The 18,957-nt window shown below is 31.3% G+C and overlaps 4 protein-coding genes across 17 annotated transcripts; 1 reads left to right on the plus strand and 3 right to left on the minus strand.

The window, feature by feature from the left end:
* Positions 1-58: 58 nt before the first annotated feature.
* Positions 59-8,752, minus strand: LOC138184299 (major facilitator superfamily domain-containing protein 6). 12 transcript variants are annotated; one of them, XM_069122136.1, is made up of 11 exons: positions 8,718-8,752; positions 6,254-6,356; positions 2,487-2,635; positions 2,115-2,413; positions 1,703-2,033; positions 1,425-1,615; positions 1,200-1,336; positions 967-1,082; positions 646-891; positions 345-491; positions 59-271 (listed from the first exon to the last, which is right to left on the minus strand). In XM_069122136.1, exons 3-11 carry the CDS (start codon positions 2,554-2,556, stop codon positions 201-203), a joined length of 1,608 nt encoding a protein of 535 aa, XP_068978237.1. In that variant the 5' UTR covers positions 2,557-2,635; positions 6,254-6,356; positions 8,718-8,752; the 3' UTR covers positions 59-200. The 12 variants fall into 12 exon arrangements, with proteins under 12 accessions (XP_068978237.1, XP_068978238.1, XP_068978244.1 ...); XM_069122137.1 differs by lacking the exon at positions 8,718-8,752 and adding an exon at positions 6,073-6,142 and having other exon boundaries at positions 2,487-2,602; positions 6,254-6,272; XM_069122143.1 differs by lacking the exons at positions 6,254-6,356; positions 8,718-8,752 and adding exons at positions 2,900-3,037; positions 3,126-3,513 and having other exon boundaries at positions 2,487-2,602.
* On the plus strand, positions 6,225-14,160 carry Tsf3 (Transferrin 3). 3 transcript variants are annotated; one of them, XM_069122129.1, is made up of 15 exons: positions 6,225-6,365; positions 6,708-6,816; positions 7,493-7,626; positions 7,732-7,859; positions 8,735-8,879; positions 8,957-9,114; positions 9,611-9,732; positions 9,811-9,956; positions 10,415-10,661; positions 10,737-10,885; positions 11,204-11,365; positions 11,450-11,548; positions 11,645-11,748; positions 11,828-11,983; positions 13,888-14,160. In XM_069122129.1, exons 1-15 carry the CDS (start codon positions 6,272-6,274, stop codon positions 14,071-14,073), a joined length of 2,139 nt encoding a protein of 712 aa, XP_068978230.1. In that variant the 5' UTR covers positions 6,225-6,271; the 3' UTR covers positions 14,074-14,160. The 3 variants fall into 3 exon arrangements, with proteins under 3 accessions (XP_068978230.1, XP_068978231.1, XP_068978232.1); XM_069122130.1 differs by lacking the exon at positions 6,708-6,816 and having other exon boundaries at positions 6,229-6,365; XM_069122131.1 differs by lacking the exon at positions 6,225-6,365 and having other exon boundaries at positions 6,708-6,790.
* LOC138184303 (isoaspartyl peptidase/L-asparaginase) lies at positions 11,987-13,790 on the minus strand. Its single transcript, XM_069122148.1, has 4 exons — positions 13,629-13,790; positions 13,214-13,442; positions 12,809-13,122; positions 11,987-12,613 (listed from the first exon to the last, which is right to left on the minus strand). Exons 1-4 carry the CDS (start codon positions 13,788-13,790, stop codon positions 12,128-12,130), a joined length of 1,191 nt encoding a protein of 396 aa, XP_068978249.1. The 3' UTR covers positions 11,987-12,127.
* LOC138184296 (cytoplasmic dynein 2 intermediate chain 1) lies at positions 14,161-18,945 on the minus strand. The gene is made up of 16 exons (XM_069122125.1): positions 18,865-18,945; positions 17,809-18,540; positions 17,629-17,748; positions 17,381-17,550; positions 17,077-17,224; positions 16,867-17,007; positions 16,656-16,796; positions 16,288-16,599; positions 16,049-16,221; positions 15,760-15,976; positions 15,490-15,641; positions 15,270-15,418; positions 15,142-15,200; positions 14,919-15,073; positions 14,709-14,841; positions 14,161-14,647 (listed from the first exon to the last, which is right to left on the minus strand). Exons 1-16 carry the CDS (start codon positions 18,874-18,876, stop codon positions 14,525-14,527), a joined length of 2,937 nt encoding a protein of 978 aa, XP_068978226.1. The 5' UTR covers positions 18,877-18,945; the 3' UTR covers positions 14,161-14,524.
* Between the last annotated feature and the right edge of the window lie 12 nt (positions 18,946-18,957).

Here is an 18,957-nt window from a genome sequence, read left to right on the forward strand (position 1 = left end):
CATTTTTTTTTCTTTTCAAATTCTTAAACGGAAATACGCGTGATAAGAATTAGACCAATAAGAAAAATATGTCAAATTTTATTTATAAATTATCAATTGGTAATAAACAAATCGGTTAGTAAAACGATAATTATATTATTAACAACAATATTCATTTGCAGTAAAATATTCAAATATTTTTGATTTACATTTTTGTGTAGTCAGCTTTCTGCAACTGTACATTTCTTTTGAGCTTCCTCTGGTGTTTTCCACTCTACATTGTTCTTTGTATCTATAATAAGAGATTGATTTAACCACAGCAGCATACAGAAAATTAAATGTCTAATGACTATTAGTTTTACTACCTGGTGTTATGTCTTTTAAATATAACAGGTATAAAATGAGGTATATGAATGCTGTTATAGCGGCAATTGATGAAAATATCCGTAACGTCGTTACACCTCCAAATAATTTGTATAGGATTCCGCCTATCAGGCTACCAATTGCAAAACCTGGAGCAATAAATAATAATATAGTAAAACTATTAAGTATACTTGAGTAATATCTTTGAGTAGTTTTGCGTAAACATCGATTAGAATAATACAAATGCATATTATGTATATTATATTTAAACAACGGTAGATCCATATCATAAACTTTCATTACCAAAACCGTCATCCATGCCAGCTACGATTCCTTGAACAGTAGCTGATGTTCCGGGCGGTGCAACTTTACTTGCATAAGCGACTATTGTCGTGTAACAGAGTGCATAAGTAGGTCCTTGCATAAACAATTCTATTGGTATTACCCACCACGGATTCAATGCCAAAGAAATCAGTCCAAGTCGTAAAGCATAGCATACGAAACACAATGTAAAGCTATATCCGAATCCTAGTTTCTTTAGGATCTTACCTATTAGGAAGAAACCGATTAAAAAATAAAAAATAATACAAAAAATAAGATTACTTAAATAAATAAGTAATATACCAGACAACGAAAAAAAAATTACTTCGCCGCCCAAAGTTTCTGCTGCAACGATTAAACCTTCTATTAATTTAATCTCTCTCATGCAATTAGTTGCCATAGCGAGGTCTTCTAAATGCCTATTTGAAACGTATTATTTGCGAATTTCATTTTGCTCTTGTAATTTATGTATCGCATTTTTAAAAATTTATATTGAAATATTAAAAATTTAATATTTTATCGAAATAAGACTTTACCAAAATAAGAAATAAATCATAAAGCTATCGAGAATGCCAGCAATTGTTGCAAAACAGAGAAATATAATTATAGGTTTCAACCTCAAAAGTTTCATAATGTCTTTCAGTATATCTGCCGATCCTGTCATTACTGGCAGCTGCAAAAAGTAGTTTTAATAAGTAGTGTAATTAAATATATTAAAAACAAATATTTCTTATTTTTGAGATTTTATGATAGGTACTCACGTCTAATTTTTTACAACAGAATAGATCAATGAGTGTGAATATGAAAACAAGTAAGAACGCAGGTGTGTATATTTTAATAATTTCTCCTTTAGACCAATAATCTACTGTGTAGCCAGCCAAAAAGGCAGAAATTCCAAAACCTATAGTTCCCCAAACACGTTGTCTACCATACCCCATTTGACCACCTTCACCTAGAAAAATAAATAAAGCTGAGAAATATAATATTTGCTGCTATTACTAATAAACTGAAATGAAATGAGAAGAAAATTACATCATACCTAATATATCAAAACAAATTGCATCACTCATGCAATTACATACATTGAAACCAATATTACCAACAGACATTAATAAAACAAAACCCCAAAAAGTAACAGATGTATATAGGCAATAACTATCATCCAAATTATCACAAATAACATTGCAGTTGCTATGTTTAGAACAATATAAGGTACTATTCTTATCAATTAAGCACGTTGAATTTGAGGAAAAGCTTATTTCTTCATTAAGTGCTTGGAATTGTATTGATACAGAGAAATTTTTATCTATACAGGTCCAATGACATATAGCATTCTTTACTCCAGTACATAAATATGGCTTAGAAATATCCTGAAATAGAAAATGAAAACTGATAATTTATAAAAGTTGGGAGTGTTCAAATTATATTATTACAAATCAATAATAAAGTACCTCTAGTTTACAATATGGTAACAAATCACAGGATACATTACTAAAACTATAGTCTGAAAAAACTGGACCTGGAAGTACTGGTAAGAAGTACATACAAATATAGCAACCACTTGTTACTGCTAATAATGCGATAAAAATTGTTTTTCTCCAGGTATAAAAATAATCCACGAGAAAACCAAAAGTTGGTTTAGCAATTAAGAACAAGATTGGTAGAATAGCTGTTATACTGCCCATAATTAATGCTGAAATACCAAGTTGTTTACCATAAACTGGTAAAAATGGAAGAATTGGTCCCATAGCTGCAATCAGAAATAATATAAAAGAATTACACAATAAAGAAAGATGTATTTCAACTTAATTAATTGGACTTACCTGCCATAAAGAAGAAATAATGTGCCTTGATAGGCAACTGTGTGTAATTCAGCTTCACTTTTTGTGCCATTACAGTAACCAATACATCAGAAAAATATTGTCTTAAATATTTCAGTCTGGGGAACAATGCTTAAATTCAGCATTGTTTTCTGAAATCAAAATATATTAATATACATAACTAATTAGAAACATTCCAGACACATATATAAATGAAAACAATAAATACATAAAACGAATATAAAGTAAGATAACAGAGGAAACACTGGTACGAAAAAGATAACTTATCACATATATCTATAGATATAATTTAGAGGTAACATTATAAATATTCAATAAAAATTATGTTGCGTACTTTATAACAAACATTAAAAAATAACATTTTAATCTGTGAAAGTTTACTGTATCGAATTAACCGCGTTCAGTGAATTTGCCCCTACATGTGATTCCTCTATATTTGTACTTTATATAAATAACACGCAATAAACACCCTCTGCATTATCAGATGATATACTTCATTTGCATCTTTAATAATATTAATACGACTTATTTTTCTACAATAAAAAGGATTATTGTTCGTAAGAGAATAAATTAAATATATCATATTACACTGAATAATATTAACAATACAATGCATAGAACCTAGAGTTGTTTCTTCTGATTATTTGTTCTCCTTCCATATCGTCAATATCACAGAAGCAAAGTATTGAACGTACTGACATGAAGTACGAAGGCTGTATACTGATGTTTTGGCAGCGAATCATGTGGACTTAACGCACCTCCTTCACATACAGCTATACTAGCGCTACTAACTACTAATTGTGTCAAGTGTGAAGCTTCGAGTTCGAAGTTCGAGATACTTTTACCTTCGATACGGACATACATATATATGCACATATGTATAGATGTTAGCGTCTCAAGGTCATCCATATGACAGATGCACACATATGTATGCATAAGATACACTTTATGATAACTCATATTTGATCATATGACAAAATCTCCGTATTTACAGAGAAGAAGATTTTATCTATCCTAACACATGTTATGAAAAAGACTATTTAAAAAATTATATTGAAAAGTGAGTTTTTTCATAACCAGTACTGTTAGATTATTATATGAATATTAATTTAATCTTTACGGTTACAAAAGAATTGATTAATTACGTTTTATAAAAAATTACTGCGTCGTAAAACAATGATACGAGTAGTTGAAATATCTCACAAATATTAATCAGTCATTTTTAGCACTTATATATAGTCTTCTATCAATGTTGATTAGTTATCTTGGTTGAACAAGGCTTATCATCAAACATGCATGTATATGTTATTTGTAATTTTTATGCAGTGGATACTATAACTTTAAATCGAGTAAAAATTTTTTGCGCAAAGTTGTATTGGATGTTTGATTATTTGAATACCTTAACAATTTTTTTAATTTTTTTAATATTTTTTTAATATTTTAATATTTAATATTTAAATTTTCACGAATTTATTCTTTTGCAATTTTAGAGGACTTTGTTGGATAATATTGTATGATGATGACGATGTATATGCTTTAAGAGAAATGATACTGCGTAACAATAATAATAATTTGCTAGCAATCTTCGTTCGTACACTTACTAACAAAATAATTCAGTAGCAATTGTAGCATGACTTAGACCTCTACGTAAGGAGCATGCATAGAGAAATCACAGTTACAAGAAAAGTTTAAAATTTCGGATCTTGTGTTATTTTCCAATTAATTAAATTCGTGGAAGATATGTGTAGCTATTCTTTGCGAATTATATATTTAATAATACACGAAACAATATAATTGCTAAAATAATTAAATTATGATGATTGGCAGAGAACATGGTGAATAATTCATGTTCTATGAATACGTTACTGTTTTTGCAAATAGCATAGCTTGTATTTATGACATTCTTTAATTCTAATCAATAAAATGATACTGATAATACTGATAATAATGTAAATATTGATGAAGTGCTGTGTATATTATACGATTAATCGAATTTTTGTTTTAATTAAAATGACATGAATGATGAAACTTGAACAGAAAGAGTAAAGTTAAAGGTATCAAATAAAAACCTACTATGATTATCAAGAAGTTAACAACAGCTACACGAAGATTGTTTCAAATCTGATTGAAATTAACTGATTCGTTGAATTAACCCACGATTAATTCAATTTTCTGGATTTTCCGTTTATATAACGACAACAAGACTCATAGAGAAAATACGCGGAAAATATAACAGAGGCACACATGCAGCCACTGTGTAGGAGGATGTAAATTATCATCAGTAAGAAACATCAGTCCTGTTCTTCTCCTTTCACATGTGCATCAAATCCAGTAATAACTCTTAACCAATTATAATTCACAGTTTTTACAATTTACTAAATAGTATGCGTCACATAAAAATTCACTTGTGCAAAATGTTGGTTAAATTCGTTTCGGATTATTCATGAACATTAACGTCATCTACTGTACCAACATGTTATATTACGCATGAGCCCCCACCAGTCTCAATAATTCCAGTTCCCTACTGGACTATTGGTCGCATCAGCAGCCAGTTTCAATTTAATCCAGTCTGCGTGGAGTTACATGTAGAGGTAGACGCATCGAATGCAAAGAAATCCACCTCCTCGTGTACCGGGCGCCATGTGGTAAATTCGTCGATCGTTGTTGTTCTTTACATCTCCAAAGACTCTGCTGAAACGAGTTATTCATGCAGCCGAACCGGCTGACCTTTTTCACATAATTCACACTCATTCCCCTCGAAACAGACCGTGCCTGTTGTCTACCCGCTACTGTCTTCTATTTCGATTGTCGGACATCTGTCCTTAGCACTCTGCCGAGAGAGTACTTCATTGTATATCAAGATAATTTGGTGCACTAGTTGAAAGGTGAAGGTACGTGTTGTTAGGAAACAGTCGAATAATACTTCTTTTCGTGATAATTGAAGATTCAACCGATGATGTCATTTCATAAATGACGAAGAACTTTTTATAAAGAACGATTGTAAGAAGATCCTTGCGTTGATTCATCAAGTTGTCTCGTAAACAGACATGAATAATTATCGTTGTGGATTTGGTTATCTGTGATCGTTAATAGGTCGTTTCTGTCTTCATTTTGGTGTCCGTATTAATTGTCTCCCAATGATTTCCGTCGATTTACATCAAAATCGAGGAAAACCGACGACCAGACTGCGTGAAGCATTACGCGTCGATTTCAATAAAACTTCGAATAGAATTATTCATGGAATATTAACTAAAGTTTGCTCAATCTACGCGCATAATAATAACGCTAATAGTAGCGATACGAGAATGAAGAAAAGTAGATAGTATAACAAAAGAGGAGGTGTAACAGGCAAACCCGATTGATTGTATCAATAGATGAAACTCGATCTTTGTTGCTAAATATCTTTTAAATCACCGAGTATTTGTAGATGCAATTATACACGATAAAAAATTAATAAAATGCTTGTTGGTTTTCTATTTGTACTCGAAGTTTCATTGAAGTTGATGCGTAACACCGTTAGTTCCGTTACTGATTAATGTGTCTGCATATTCATTAAACTAGCGTTTACCTCGTCAACTATAACGGTGCGACAAGTGTAATTATTGTTATAAATAATGAGATCCTTGCACACTCTATTCCTGTACATCAGTGTGTTTTCGGTATGAAACATTACATGGAAAAATATCGTGTATTAGTTTTTGATAATTAGTTTGAAGAATCTTGTGAAAAAGTGAAAATCAAACACTTACGATACGTCCTTGAAGAGGATGCCGGTGGGAAGGTCGTCAAAGATGGATATTCGATTATTTGTTTTACTCTTCTTCTTCGCGTTTGTTCATCAAAGTATCAACGCTGAAAATTGTAAGTAATTTTAATTAATATCCACGATCCCCGTAACATCAATATTCTATAAAATATACAAGCTAAAAAAGATATTAAAAATTCTTCTTTAAATCCATGCAATGCCTTTAATAATTCATCGCTAAAGATAACAATAGGATTTTAAAATACTCGAGTATCATAAGAGAATAATATCGTAGAGTATTATAGAAAGCTGCGTTAACACGATCCCTCCAGTTACTTTGAGCGGCGAGCAATTTGTTCGTCATTGGTAACGAATTATGTAGTCATGATTTCCCCTTTGCTCGAGAGGAGGAGAAAGAGTTTTGCAAGAGAAAAAAAATAGAAACACCGTCGTTTCAGTGAAACTATGCGTGGTCGAGAGCATTCATACAACAAAAAGGGTCCGCGAACTTTGCAAGCAGTTGGTAATCTCAGGGAGTCAGGTAGAGTGTGTTATAGGAAATGATAGGCGAGTATAACAAATTTATAGAAAGATCGATAAATCTTTTAAAGAGTATTCAGACTATTAATATTATTGTCAATATTTCAGGGTTCTCAACATTATAGAGATCTTCTAATATTAGTATAGGGAAGTATTATAAATATTTCGAATATTGTCGAGGTGGTTTGATGAAAAATGATTGTGCTCCATACGTTCTTATCTTCTTTCGTTGATAATGTTGAAATATGTAATGACTGAACATGCTTTCTTGTAATTTGACATCGTTAAACGCTAACGCGAAATTGAATGTATTATCAATAATATTAAATGTATGAGGAAAATGCAGTTTGTCGATAAATATTGACAATATTGTATTGGCAAAAAAAATTGACTGTTTAGGTTCTAGAGGGTCTCCTATGTACGATAATGTTGAGAAACCTGTAATATTGACAATATCGATATTATTAATATTATTATCAATATTAGTATCAATAGTTAAGATGGTATGGTACTCACCATTATTGTACATAAGACACCTTGTGGACGATCAAGACATAATTATCAATGCAATGTTGAGAATTTTAAATATTAACAATAATAATGATCGTCTGAATGCTACTTTATACTTTTTGAAGAGTATTGATCGATTCCTTTTTCCGCGTTTCGCGTCTTGTTGTTTTTTAACGGCACATCGATTACACAGGTTTAATTGCCTGCGGCGATTGACCATGGCCAAAGCCGACTTTACCGTAATGGAACCGGAAGATCTGGTCGCAGCATCCGCGTACAACGAATACAACATTCTAGTCACGAACGAGCTAAGAATGCTTCCAGATGGTAATTACAAAGTAAATCGAATAGCGATTAAAATTATTTTACCAGTTGCCATCACGTGAGAAGTTGAAATTCACGTTTCTTCGATGTTATATTATCTTTTGGTAGAGAAGCAACGTTATGAGATGGTAGTCATAGTATCTAAGGACGTGAGGAATATATGGGACGTTAAGGGTAAGAGATTCTGTCATCCTGGACTGGATACCACCGATGATTGGACCAATGCATTTTCTACGGTTAATTTTCTTATAACTACTCCTTGTTTACCGTGTCTGTGTTCTATAAAAGATATTATTTTTCTCAGATAATAAAACCCAATCGTTCAAAATAAGATTATAAGTACTGGAGTATGAGAGAAGATAATTTGCTCCTTGCTATTTACATGTATATAAATCACTTCTTCTGAGAAGAATTCTATTAAAAATACTAATTACTTTATATAAAATACAGTCAATTAGAATTCACGATATGAACTTCCTCTTTAATAACTAATTACAGTTGTATAGCTGGATGCAAAAATGGCCTTAGAACACTCAAAACTCTTTTGTGTTCATGAAACGCATCAATAAATTATTCATTCTTTTCTTACATATTACCTATAAACTTCGTTACTATGTTTTCATCAAGTTATATTAAATTTTGTGAATCAATATTGACCGACTTATGTTAACAATGGAATCTAACTCTTATCTAGAACCTTTATATAATAGAATCATTATTTTGACACACATTTTGGGAATAGTAATTTTTTCAAATATTACACAAATATCAAGTAATATGAATAAATAGTGTTGTTTACAATTCTTTTTTCTTATGGAAATATGTATGAGAATTGCAATTAATTTATTACATAATTTTTATTATGAAAATCAAATATCAAAAGAGAAATATTATTTTTTTAGATGCCGTAGAAAGTAATCACTGCATACAACAATTATTTAACTACAAATGTTTGGGTACAGTTTACTTCAAATTAACATGTGATGCTAAGGCCCTTATAGCATCCAATAATATAATTGAACATAAATATAAAATTGGTCATACAAAATAGTATTACTTAAAAATACAAATGAACTATCAAAACATTTACATACCTGTATCACAATTGTAGTACTTTGACGAATGGGTAATATTGAGAAAATGTGATCCGGATAAGACGTTATTGGAGAATCGAATGGACGGTTTGTCGAATTTCTTCGAAGCAGCTTGTATAGCTGGCGCTTGGACCGCCGATACCACATATGATAGTAAATTAAGTAAGTATTTGTACAGTTAAAGAAAATTGAAAATAATACACAATGTAGTTACTCCATTCCCACCTTCTTGCTCGTAGAATCGAAGTATAGGAATCTTTGCGCCGCGTGCGATAATCCAGTCGGCTGTTATACGAATGATGCCTATTACGGTCGCGAAGGTGCTTTATTCTGCCTCACTGATAACGCAGGTGACATTGCCTGGGTTAGATTAAATGATACTCTGCTGCATTTTAAGGTAGAAGAATTAATTTCAGATAAACAAACGACTATTCGAAATAATCCAAGAATAAATAAAAATGAAAGGGTCGAAATATTGTCCCTTTTTAAACATGTTCCATAAATAGCACAAACGAAACTATTATCTTAAAACGCGGAATCTTAACTTTTTGGACAGTATATGTCCAATAATTAATATCAGAATAATCGCCTTTTCGCCTGAGATTCTAAAGTTCAGAATAGTATGTAAACTTAGAGTAGAGTATTAAGATATAAAATAAACGATTGATTGAACTGTAAAAGTGAAATATGTAACTAAAAAAAAAAAGAAAGGTGAGTTCTTGACATTTTCATGCCTTTTTGCAGTAGATCAAGAAATATTTTTATTCTCGCCTATGAATGTTTAAATAGAGAAACATGCTAATTTTTGTCTGCTATGGAACGTGTTAATTATTTTGAGTAGCGTGATATAACAACTTCAAGCAGTTTGTTAACGAAACCATGTATGAAATTAGACGGAACGGATCAGTAAAGAAAATTACAAGTATCTTTGTCCGGATGGTACGACGAGGCCCGTGAAACTTGACAAACCATGCGTATGGATAACAAAACCATGGCCGATGGTCGTCGCTAGATCGTTAGTAAAAGAAGAGACTTTAATAAAAAGGATTTGATGGAGTAATGTATCTTTTAAGTGATATTTGCCTTTTACCAGAGAGGTAGCAGAAAAGGTGGAGAAGATGATGAGCTCCTTGAAAATGGACAAGTTCAGTTCGATACTACGCCAATTGTTGGAAAATTATCATCCAACGCCGGTGAGCACAGATACTCTGGAAACGCCGGAGGACTTCCTAACAAGATGTAATTAGCGACGATTAATTACAACATGAACAACACTCGATCTTTTTCAAGAAAAAATTTATTTAAAAATTCTATTAAAGAAGTTTTCTTATTTTGTTCATTTTCTAACTAATCAGACAGAATTGATTTTTTAAAATGATTTTCATTAATTTGTCATTAGACTGTGGATGCTTGTGCAAATCTATGTTTACATCTTATGAACATCCTGTGCATTTTTACATCCTTAAATCTCTCATAAGTAAAAATTCGTAGTCTATTCATCATATATCACTATGTCATATCTTATTAATTAAAGATTAACTTTTTCATAGCGTAATAAGATAATAAGAAATAGGAAAATAATGACTTCCAAGATACATAGAGGAGTTTGCTCGAATTTCTTTCATATTGCACTATGAAAAAGTTAAATTATAAGATTTTGTTTCTGCAATAATAACAATAGTAACACTTGACCACAGTTCCTCGTTTCATGACCGCTAATAATCGTGCAACGTGTCATCCATCGAGAAGAGTGAAATGGTGCGTCGCGTCCAATTTGGAAGAGAATAAGTGTCGGTGGCTCAGGGAAGCTTCGATCGTGTATGGTGTGGAACCAGCAATTTCGTGTATCCAGGAATTGAGCAGAGCAGGTTGTTTAAAGACTCTCAAGACCGAGCGTGCGGATATATTCGTTGCAAAGCCGGAGGAGCTGTTTGACGCCAGAAAGTAAGTAAACATTCAAGTTGCATAAAGTTGTGGATAGAGATGATAGTGGTTACAGTGTTTAGGATATTGTTTCAGAATGGGTCTAAAAACGATCGTGCAGGTGGTACCCAAGAGGAACAATGACTTCGTTAGAATTGCGGCTATCGTCCAACAGGATTCATGGATCAAGAGTTTGAGAGACTTGAAAGGAGTCAAGGCGTGTTTCACGGGATATCGAGACGTTGGTGAGAATATTTCCATTTTTTGAATGATTCTATTGAATAGTGATCTTTAGACGAGTCTTATTTCATATTTATAGATAAAGTTGTTAAACAAAATCTTCAATGTTCCTGTTAATCAATAAATAGAAATTTAATTATTGCATATTATTATGAAATAATGAAAAATATAAATAATACTTATTAATATTCTTGATATTATATCGGCTAATTTTTCTTTAAATATTTTCAATTGATTTCTATATGTTTAGCAATATAAATAATTTAAAATATTTTTAAACTCTTTCAAAATTGTATAATGACGGTCAAAACACATTTTCGTAGGGTGGTACGCTTTTGTGGCTGCTCTGAAGAATATATCAGGTACAAAGTCTTATTGCTCGGACACGGAAGCAGTTGCTAACTTTTTTACAGAGAGTTCCGTTGTTGGTCTGAGTGACAGTGACGGCCAAATGCCATATAATTTACATGCCTTGAATATCCAAGGTGTGTACTTACACGTGGCGTGATAATAAAATCGCGTAGCATGATTTGTGTGCTGATTAAACAAGAAAACAATGTGATTTGTAGCGAACGGAGTTGGGAAAGATTTGATTGCCTTTGACTGCATGATGTCTGATGTTGGAGACGTGGCTTTTGTTGATTTAAAGAACATCGAGGGGAAAATTGGTATGTTATTTCGTCACTATTTTATAAAAATATCAGTTAGTGTATAATCATATCTTTCTTGTGCCTCATTTTAAACTTGTTGCTTCTCTATTTTAGGCAATCCTGGCTATCAGACGAGGAATAACAAGTACCGAACCCTATGCCTTAATGAGGTCGATTCGGATGAAACATGTTTGCTTACGTGGGCTCCGTTAGGCATGGTAATTCTCTTATGAGAAAAATAATGTTAAAAGTATTAAAAGTAACGACATTAAATATTTTTGTAAATATTACTTCCAGGTGATAACACATGAAAATATAACAGACGTAAGACGAGAAGAAATCTACTCGATGCTTTTGGAAATGGACAAGCTTTTCGGAATTACTTTCAAGGGCCCAACGCCTGCGTTCTCCATGTATGGAATATATGATTCAAATCATAGTATTATATTTCCGGTATGTAAAAGCATGATATTAACTTTAAAATAATAAGATACTAATATTGCTATAGGTACAAATATTAACATTGTTAAAAATAAACATTTATACAGTTAAATTCGTCTAGTATAACACATATAAAATGAAATATTTAACATTTCTCTAATCCTCATCGTCGGAACTTATACACATGCAATCTAAAGGTCGCTCTAATATAGTTATTTTTTCCCAATACTTCTCGTTTTGCGCCATCCCGTAATAAACGTAACCTTTCTGGCAGAAAGCCCATGGGAAATGTGTGCAATTGAAGGAAACGCAAGGCTCGCCTTTTGCGTCTAACGCAATGGCACCTATGTGAGATTCCCCGGTTTCATTTTCGAAGTTCTGTAGCACTGTGTTTACTGCGGTGTTAATCGATATATCTTCAGATAATTTTTTAACTATTCTCCGTGCTGGTGCATAGCAATAGATGCTTGTATCGTTACCAGATACAGAGGTACAGCCATGTTCATCTGTGTAAATGCCACAACCAATTACCGTACCGATTGAGCTGATGGAACCAACCGGCTTTCGAGGTTCTCCAGCTGTCGATGTTCCGCTTGCAAGCCGTTTCTTACGATCGTATGCTACTACTCCAACCGCGCTAACCTAATATTCATATTTTCTAACTGTATTTTATGAAACTTGAGGACTTATAGTAGCTATTAGATCTTTGTTTATTCTTTTGTAGATATACTAACAGAGAAACACAGTTTAGGATTAAATAAAAATTGTAATTTATGATTTTATAATGTGTCTAGAGCCTAGTAGTATTATAAAATAATGGTGCCATAGAAAACACACCTGTACAGTTATCGGATCATCCCAGTCTAAATCAGCAGATAATACACAATATGGATATGCTTCACCGTCTTGAGATCGATTTATAAAACAATCCGAATCGCATTCTTTTTTTTCACCCTTAGCATCATTTCTCCATTCACTTTCTTCCTGTTCTTCATTCATACAACATGTTAACGATTCAAAATTTGACATTAATGATTCGGATATGTTTAAACTTCCCGGCGGTAAAATTGAAATTCCGTTATCCAAGGCAAATTTTTGAGCTCCATTTTCGACGATTAGAACATGTTCCGTTTTCTCTAATACCTTCCGCGCTATAATTAAAAATTGAAATTGGAAATTAGGGTAGATCGTTAACTGGAAATGTTTTTAACCGTACACTGATTTGTTAGATAAAATATATACCTAAAGAAATAGGATGTTCTATGTCACGAACAGCGCCTACACATCCAGCATTGCGTATCGTCATTATAGCAGCATCCGTGACAATTTCATCGTTAACGTCCAAAGAACCACCTTTCGCACAATTAAAAAACGGCTTACTTTCCATATAAACGATTCCTTTTTCTACCGCATCCACTGCTGATCGACCATTGATAAGATCACTATACGCTTCAATGGCGGCATTTTTAACCTATTTGTATCAATAAGGATCTTCATTTAATAATTATCTACAAAAAGATTTACTAACTATCAGGTATGTTTTATAAATAATTATTTTTTATTTCTGTAATTTATATTATAGTAATTTATTTATAAACATTCTTTTGAAAATAATATTAGTTAATTTTAAATTAAAAGTATATAATATTTTTCAAACCTCAAAGAGTATGTGTTTACGTTTCGTTCGTGGAACTTTTCCCGCGCCTCCATGAACTACTATAACTGGATCAACATAGCTATGACGTTTCTTTTTATCTGGCTTTGCCTCAGATCTGATCCTCGCTAAAATTTGATCAATCCAAGAACAATAATCGCACATTGTGAATAAATAACGTAAAATTTTACGATGATGAATAGGTTTATTAATGTAGATTTATATTATTTAAAACAAATGCAAATGTCCTTTTTTTTTACAGGACGAAACTCAACATCTACAGTTAGAAGTTCACCAAATTCAACGTGTAGCGAGTTACCCTGTTATTATTGATGATCTTGTAAAACAAGTTAATTGCAACGGCGCGGCATATTTGAATTTCCATTATAGTTACATACAGGTTATATATATTTTGATCGTTGTGTTAAGTAAATTACAAATTACTTAAGCATAAATGTCTTTCCTTACATCATTATATAAGTCTATGTTTTGATAAAGTGATATTTAGAATAATAAAGAAATTATTACTGAAGAATGTTTTCATTGAGGTATATTATTTAAATATCTTTTTACATTATAAAATTTTGGACTGTATACAATTCGTGGACGGTTTCAGTTTTGTGCGTTACAGTGAATAATGTGTACAATAAATAATACTAGTTTTGTGCAAACTTTTAGTTTTGCCTTAAAGTGATACAACAGTTTAAAAAATGCTTTTCAGTGAGCACATACATTATGATTATAGGATTGTCCTTAAATATTATTTAAGTATGTATCATTCACTTTGAAGATACAAATGTATATCCAAGGCATACAAAGTCCGTTACAATTCACCGGAAGTATAAAAAATGTGTCAATTTCCTTGAACAGTATTGACCTTATTGATGATTTTATCTTATTTATAAAATCGCAACGTATCGCATGAAAGCATTTAATTCTTGTAAATAATCTTCTTCCTTTGAATGATAAAAATTCATTTTTAGCTTGTGTATTTCTACGTGCCCGCATTCTGTACCAAACGCCTGGAAAAAATAGCACATATAGAATTTTTACAAATTATTATGCGTGAAAAAAAGAACATACCAAGTACTGATGAGACGTATCTCGTTTTGTTTTACAATATGATAATTGCATAGTTTTTATATGTCCACTATTTCGCATATTTATTTTGTATGTTGGATATATATCACTGTTACTTAAATCCCATATATGTATACTAAAATACCATATACAAAAGTTATTTCAATTGCTTACTTCGTTTAAATCAATATTCATTTTGTTAATTTTTCTTACCATGATTTATTGTCTAGTACAAAAAGTGTAAATGGTTTCGACCTTGACCATTGTACCGATTTAATAATGTATGTATTGTCTTCATCTTTTAATTGTAAAATTGGTTTCTTAATATCTAAAGAGTGCAATCGAATTGTTCCATCATCACAGCTAACCTGTATTAGAAAACTGCTTTAGGAACAACGAAAAAATCCAAGAGAGTGAATGTAAGTAAAAATATTACCAAGAAGAACGAATATCCAAATGGACAGATTTCTATGCAAGTTACGTTCCCACAGTCATCTGAAACATCAAATGAAGTATTGAAATTACAATGAACTAATTAAAATTGATGTGTTATTAATAACTTACTAGTATCCAACTTTGTATATACAGCAGGATTAGCTTTGTTACCAATACAAGTACCATGCAAAATACTGCTACTGTTAGTGGCAATATAAAGATTATTACTATCAATGCAATCCACATGCATATCAATGAACGTAGCTGCAGTGATCTTTCTACAGAGTTAAAAGACTTTAGTAAAGTTGAAGTTTAATAGGTAATAAACATGTTATTAGGGAATATTTACTTTTTTTTATAGTTAGGTTGTAAAAATAGTTCTTGACTTTTAATAAGTTTTACACTACCCCAAAATGATAGTCCTAAATCGTCGACATTTCTGCCCATATTGTGCAAAACACTCCATATAACAACTGAACCATTTTCACTTAAGCTACATATCTATTAGTACAAGTAATATTCACAATTAAAGTTAAACAAATAACTGATGCAGATAACATTAATAACTAAATCATTATATACATGATAACATATAATGCATACAATAATTTTAACAAACCTGTATTGGTACAAATTTATTGTTATGTTGTTCTACTGACTTTTCTTCAATTTTAGATAGTATACGTATTGCAACAACTTGTGCTGTATGATTTGTTTCTACATTTGTTGCTGTTGTATATGTAGGCATCCGTATTGTCCAATCTAAATTGTTGGCTTTATCTGTCACTTTCTGATGCCACATTTCATCTTCCTTTAAATCCCAGAGACTTATCGATCTATTGTTCAATATATTTATTTATTTTTATATAGTAAATTGTACAACAATTGAAAGTAATAAAATATTGTACCCATCCTGAAGTCCAGCAAATACGATGTTATAATTCGTTGAATGAAAACAACATGAAGTAATAGGGCAGGTAGAGTACAATAATTTAATCGGCATCGACGGTTCAGAAATATTCCAAACGCATCCAATACAACAATCGGTTATGTAATCTTGTTTGCTGGATGTCTCGATTTCCTGAATAAAATATTACACGTTTTACTGCTATAGATTATATTTGGTACTTCAGTAAATAATTCGTACTTCTTCAGCTGGAGAATGAATAGTCAGTAGGATTTTATTTAAGACTTCTGAATAATGGATTATCGTTACTGCTCTACCAGCCAAAAATGTTATGGAATTTATAGAAAGTTTGACAACACCGTCACTGAATGGTATTTCTTCTTCATTTTTAAATACATTGCCACCAGATCGTCTTTCTTCCAATAACGATAACATTACCTTTCCTGCGCGACTCATGAAATCATTTAATCGCAATATATCAAAGGGTTGCGGTAACATAGAGCTTATAGTTTCTATATCATTATCATTGTCACTACCGACTCCAATTTGATCCTAAAAATGTGATATTTAAGATAAAGATTAATCAGTAAAAAGTGATGTGTATGTACCATACGAAATAAGTTTAAATCTTCCTTGGTTTGTAAATTTTGTCTGCAAGCTATTGGAAATTGAGTCCATTTATTTCTAAATGTTATTTCCTCCGTTTGTGTTTCTATGTCAATATTATCTTCACCAGTTTGCGTAGATATCTAAAAATCGAACGCATTAATTTTTCAATTAATAACACGATGTAGTATTATTAATAGACAATCACTATACTTGTTGAGCATTTAATTTTCCATAATTTCTAATAAATTCTTCATATGGTATAGGTGAACATTCCAGAACAGACCACTCCATAACATCTAATTTTATCATTTCTAATAGCTCTTCACCTCTACTTAAACTCTTTTTGGGTTTCTGAAAGCAATAATAAATAAAATTATTAATAAAAAGTTTCACTATTTCGTTAATTTATCAATTTACTACCTTTGGTTTTTGCTCCTCTTTGGTTTTACGGAAATCAATGAACGAAATTTGTGAGAGCGGTGGTGATTTTGCAAAATCACCCGAACGACTATCTTCGAATCCTTCATCAGTAGATAATGGTAATGATTTATTTTCCGATCTATCCTCACTATATAAAAATGCGTACACGTGCATATATTAAATTTTTATTTATGTAAATCAATATTATTTTGGTAATCATTTATATATAATTATTGAAAACAGTACAATTTGCACAATAAAAATTATTTAATTATTTTGAAACTTGATTTTGCTTAGAACAAACCTAAATGATTTATTAACTGGTTGTTTTATCTCAAGAAGAGAAGATAATTTTGAATCATTTGCAATTGAGTCTATTCTTGCAGCTCTCTTTCTTGCTTCTGTAAGCTCATAATGACCAGAATCATGCATATGTTCTTCTTCCTTTTGTTCGGCACTGTTCACAATTTTGCGCTACAGTAAAGTGATAACTTGAAATAAAAAAATATTACTGCTTTTGATACTATTCTATGATAAAATAAATATCAATACTTGTTTTGCAGTATGCAGTTCAATTGGATCCAGTGGTACATTAATATGATTAATGCTTGTTTCTTCACTAACTACAGATGTTTCACTATCTGTGCATTCTTGAAAATCAGATTCATAATCCTATGAAATAGTTTAAATTAGACCTAAATTATAAATTGTGCATAAACTACAGTATTTTACCTCAAAATCATCTTCATAATCACATTCACTATCTGTCTGAAGTACCTCTATTTTCTCCTTTTTCTTCTGGTCCACTTTCTGTAAAGGATCTGATCTATTATTAGCAGAATGTAACATTTTTACTTCACTTGGACTTAATGTTCTAGATAGTCTACGTTGCCTAGACCTTGGTTTTGATTCAGTTGTTTCTGATGAACTTGAATATGTTTTAACTTCTTTTCCATTTTTTGATACAGAGCTAATGCTTTTATTAGATAATTTAGCATTGAGTTTAGTTGTAAGTGATTGTGGTATAAATATTGTACTCTGTCCCCTCTTTTCTGAATAATTACTCTGTATTCTTCCACTACTACTTTTACTGCTTTTTACAGCATTGATATCTGACTTCTTCATAAGTTCAGTCTGTGTTTTAGTTGTTAAAATACTTTTTGATGATATTCTAGACTTGTTAATATTTGATTTGGATGTTGAGGAAAAACTTTCCTTAACAGGAACACTTTTAGAGGATTTAATAGGATGTTTCGTATTATTTCTGCTTGTTTGTAAATTTTGTGTTAATCTTGAGTGATTGTCATCCTCTTTTCTTTTTTCAAGAGTTTGAGACATTCTCATCAATTTTAAATCTACTTTTTCAGAATTCTCTGAGTCTGCATAAGATGATGAACTTTTAGATTTTGCTTTAACATTTGGCTGATGTCCATTCCTAACAGATGAATCCTTTCTAATAGTTCCCTGAAATATAATCTATACATTAAAATACTTTCATAATTTTTTAAATTTTATTTGAAAATCAGAGAATTTTATTTTTCATTTTCATTTCACAAAATGTGAAATTAATGTTATTTTATTTACGCGTTCATTGCATACTGTCTAAAAAAAGTCGATAAATTCGAGGTTGTCAGTTAATATGCACACTAAAGTTGAAATGTCAGGATTATGAAATTATAATGATCAAGTATGAGAATTGAATATTTAAGCAATGACGAACGTTTAAATGTGGCCAACGTAAAGATGTAAAAATGAGAGGTTGATTTTTTAAATATAATGAAATACCACCTTATGAGACATTATCCTTTTGATTAATTGATGTTGACAGTTATTACAAAACCACCATGATGTAAACTATCATCGTTGTTGTTACAGCGCTAC

This window comes from Bombus flavifrons, chromosome 10 (genome assembly GCF_040668555.2).
Source record: "Bombus flavifrons isolate JBK064 chromosome 10, iyBomFlav1_principal, whole genome shotgun sequence".
In the NCBI taxonomy this organism is placed as follows: Eukaryota; Metazoa; Arthropoda; class Insecta; order Hymenoptera; family Apidae; genus Bombus; species Bombus flavifrons.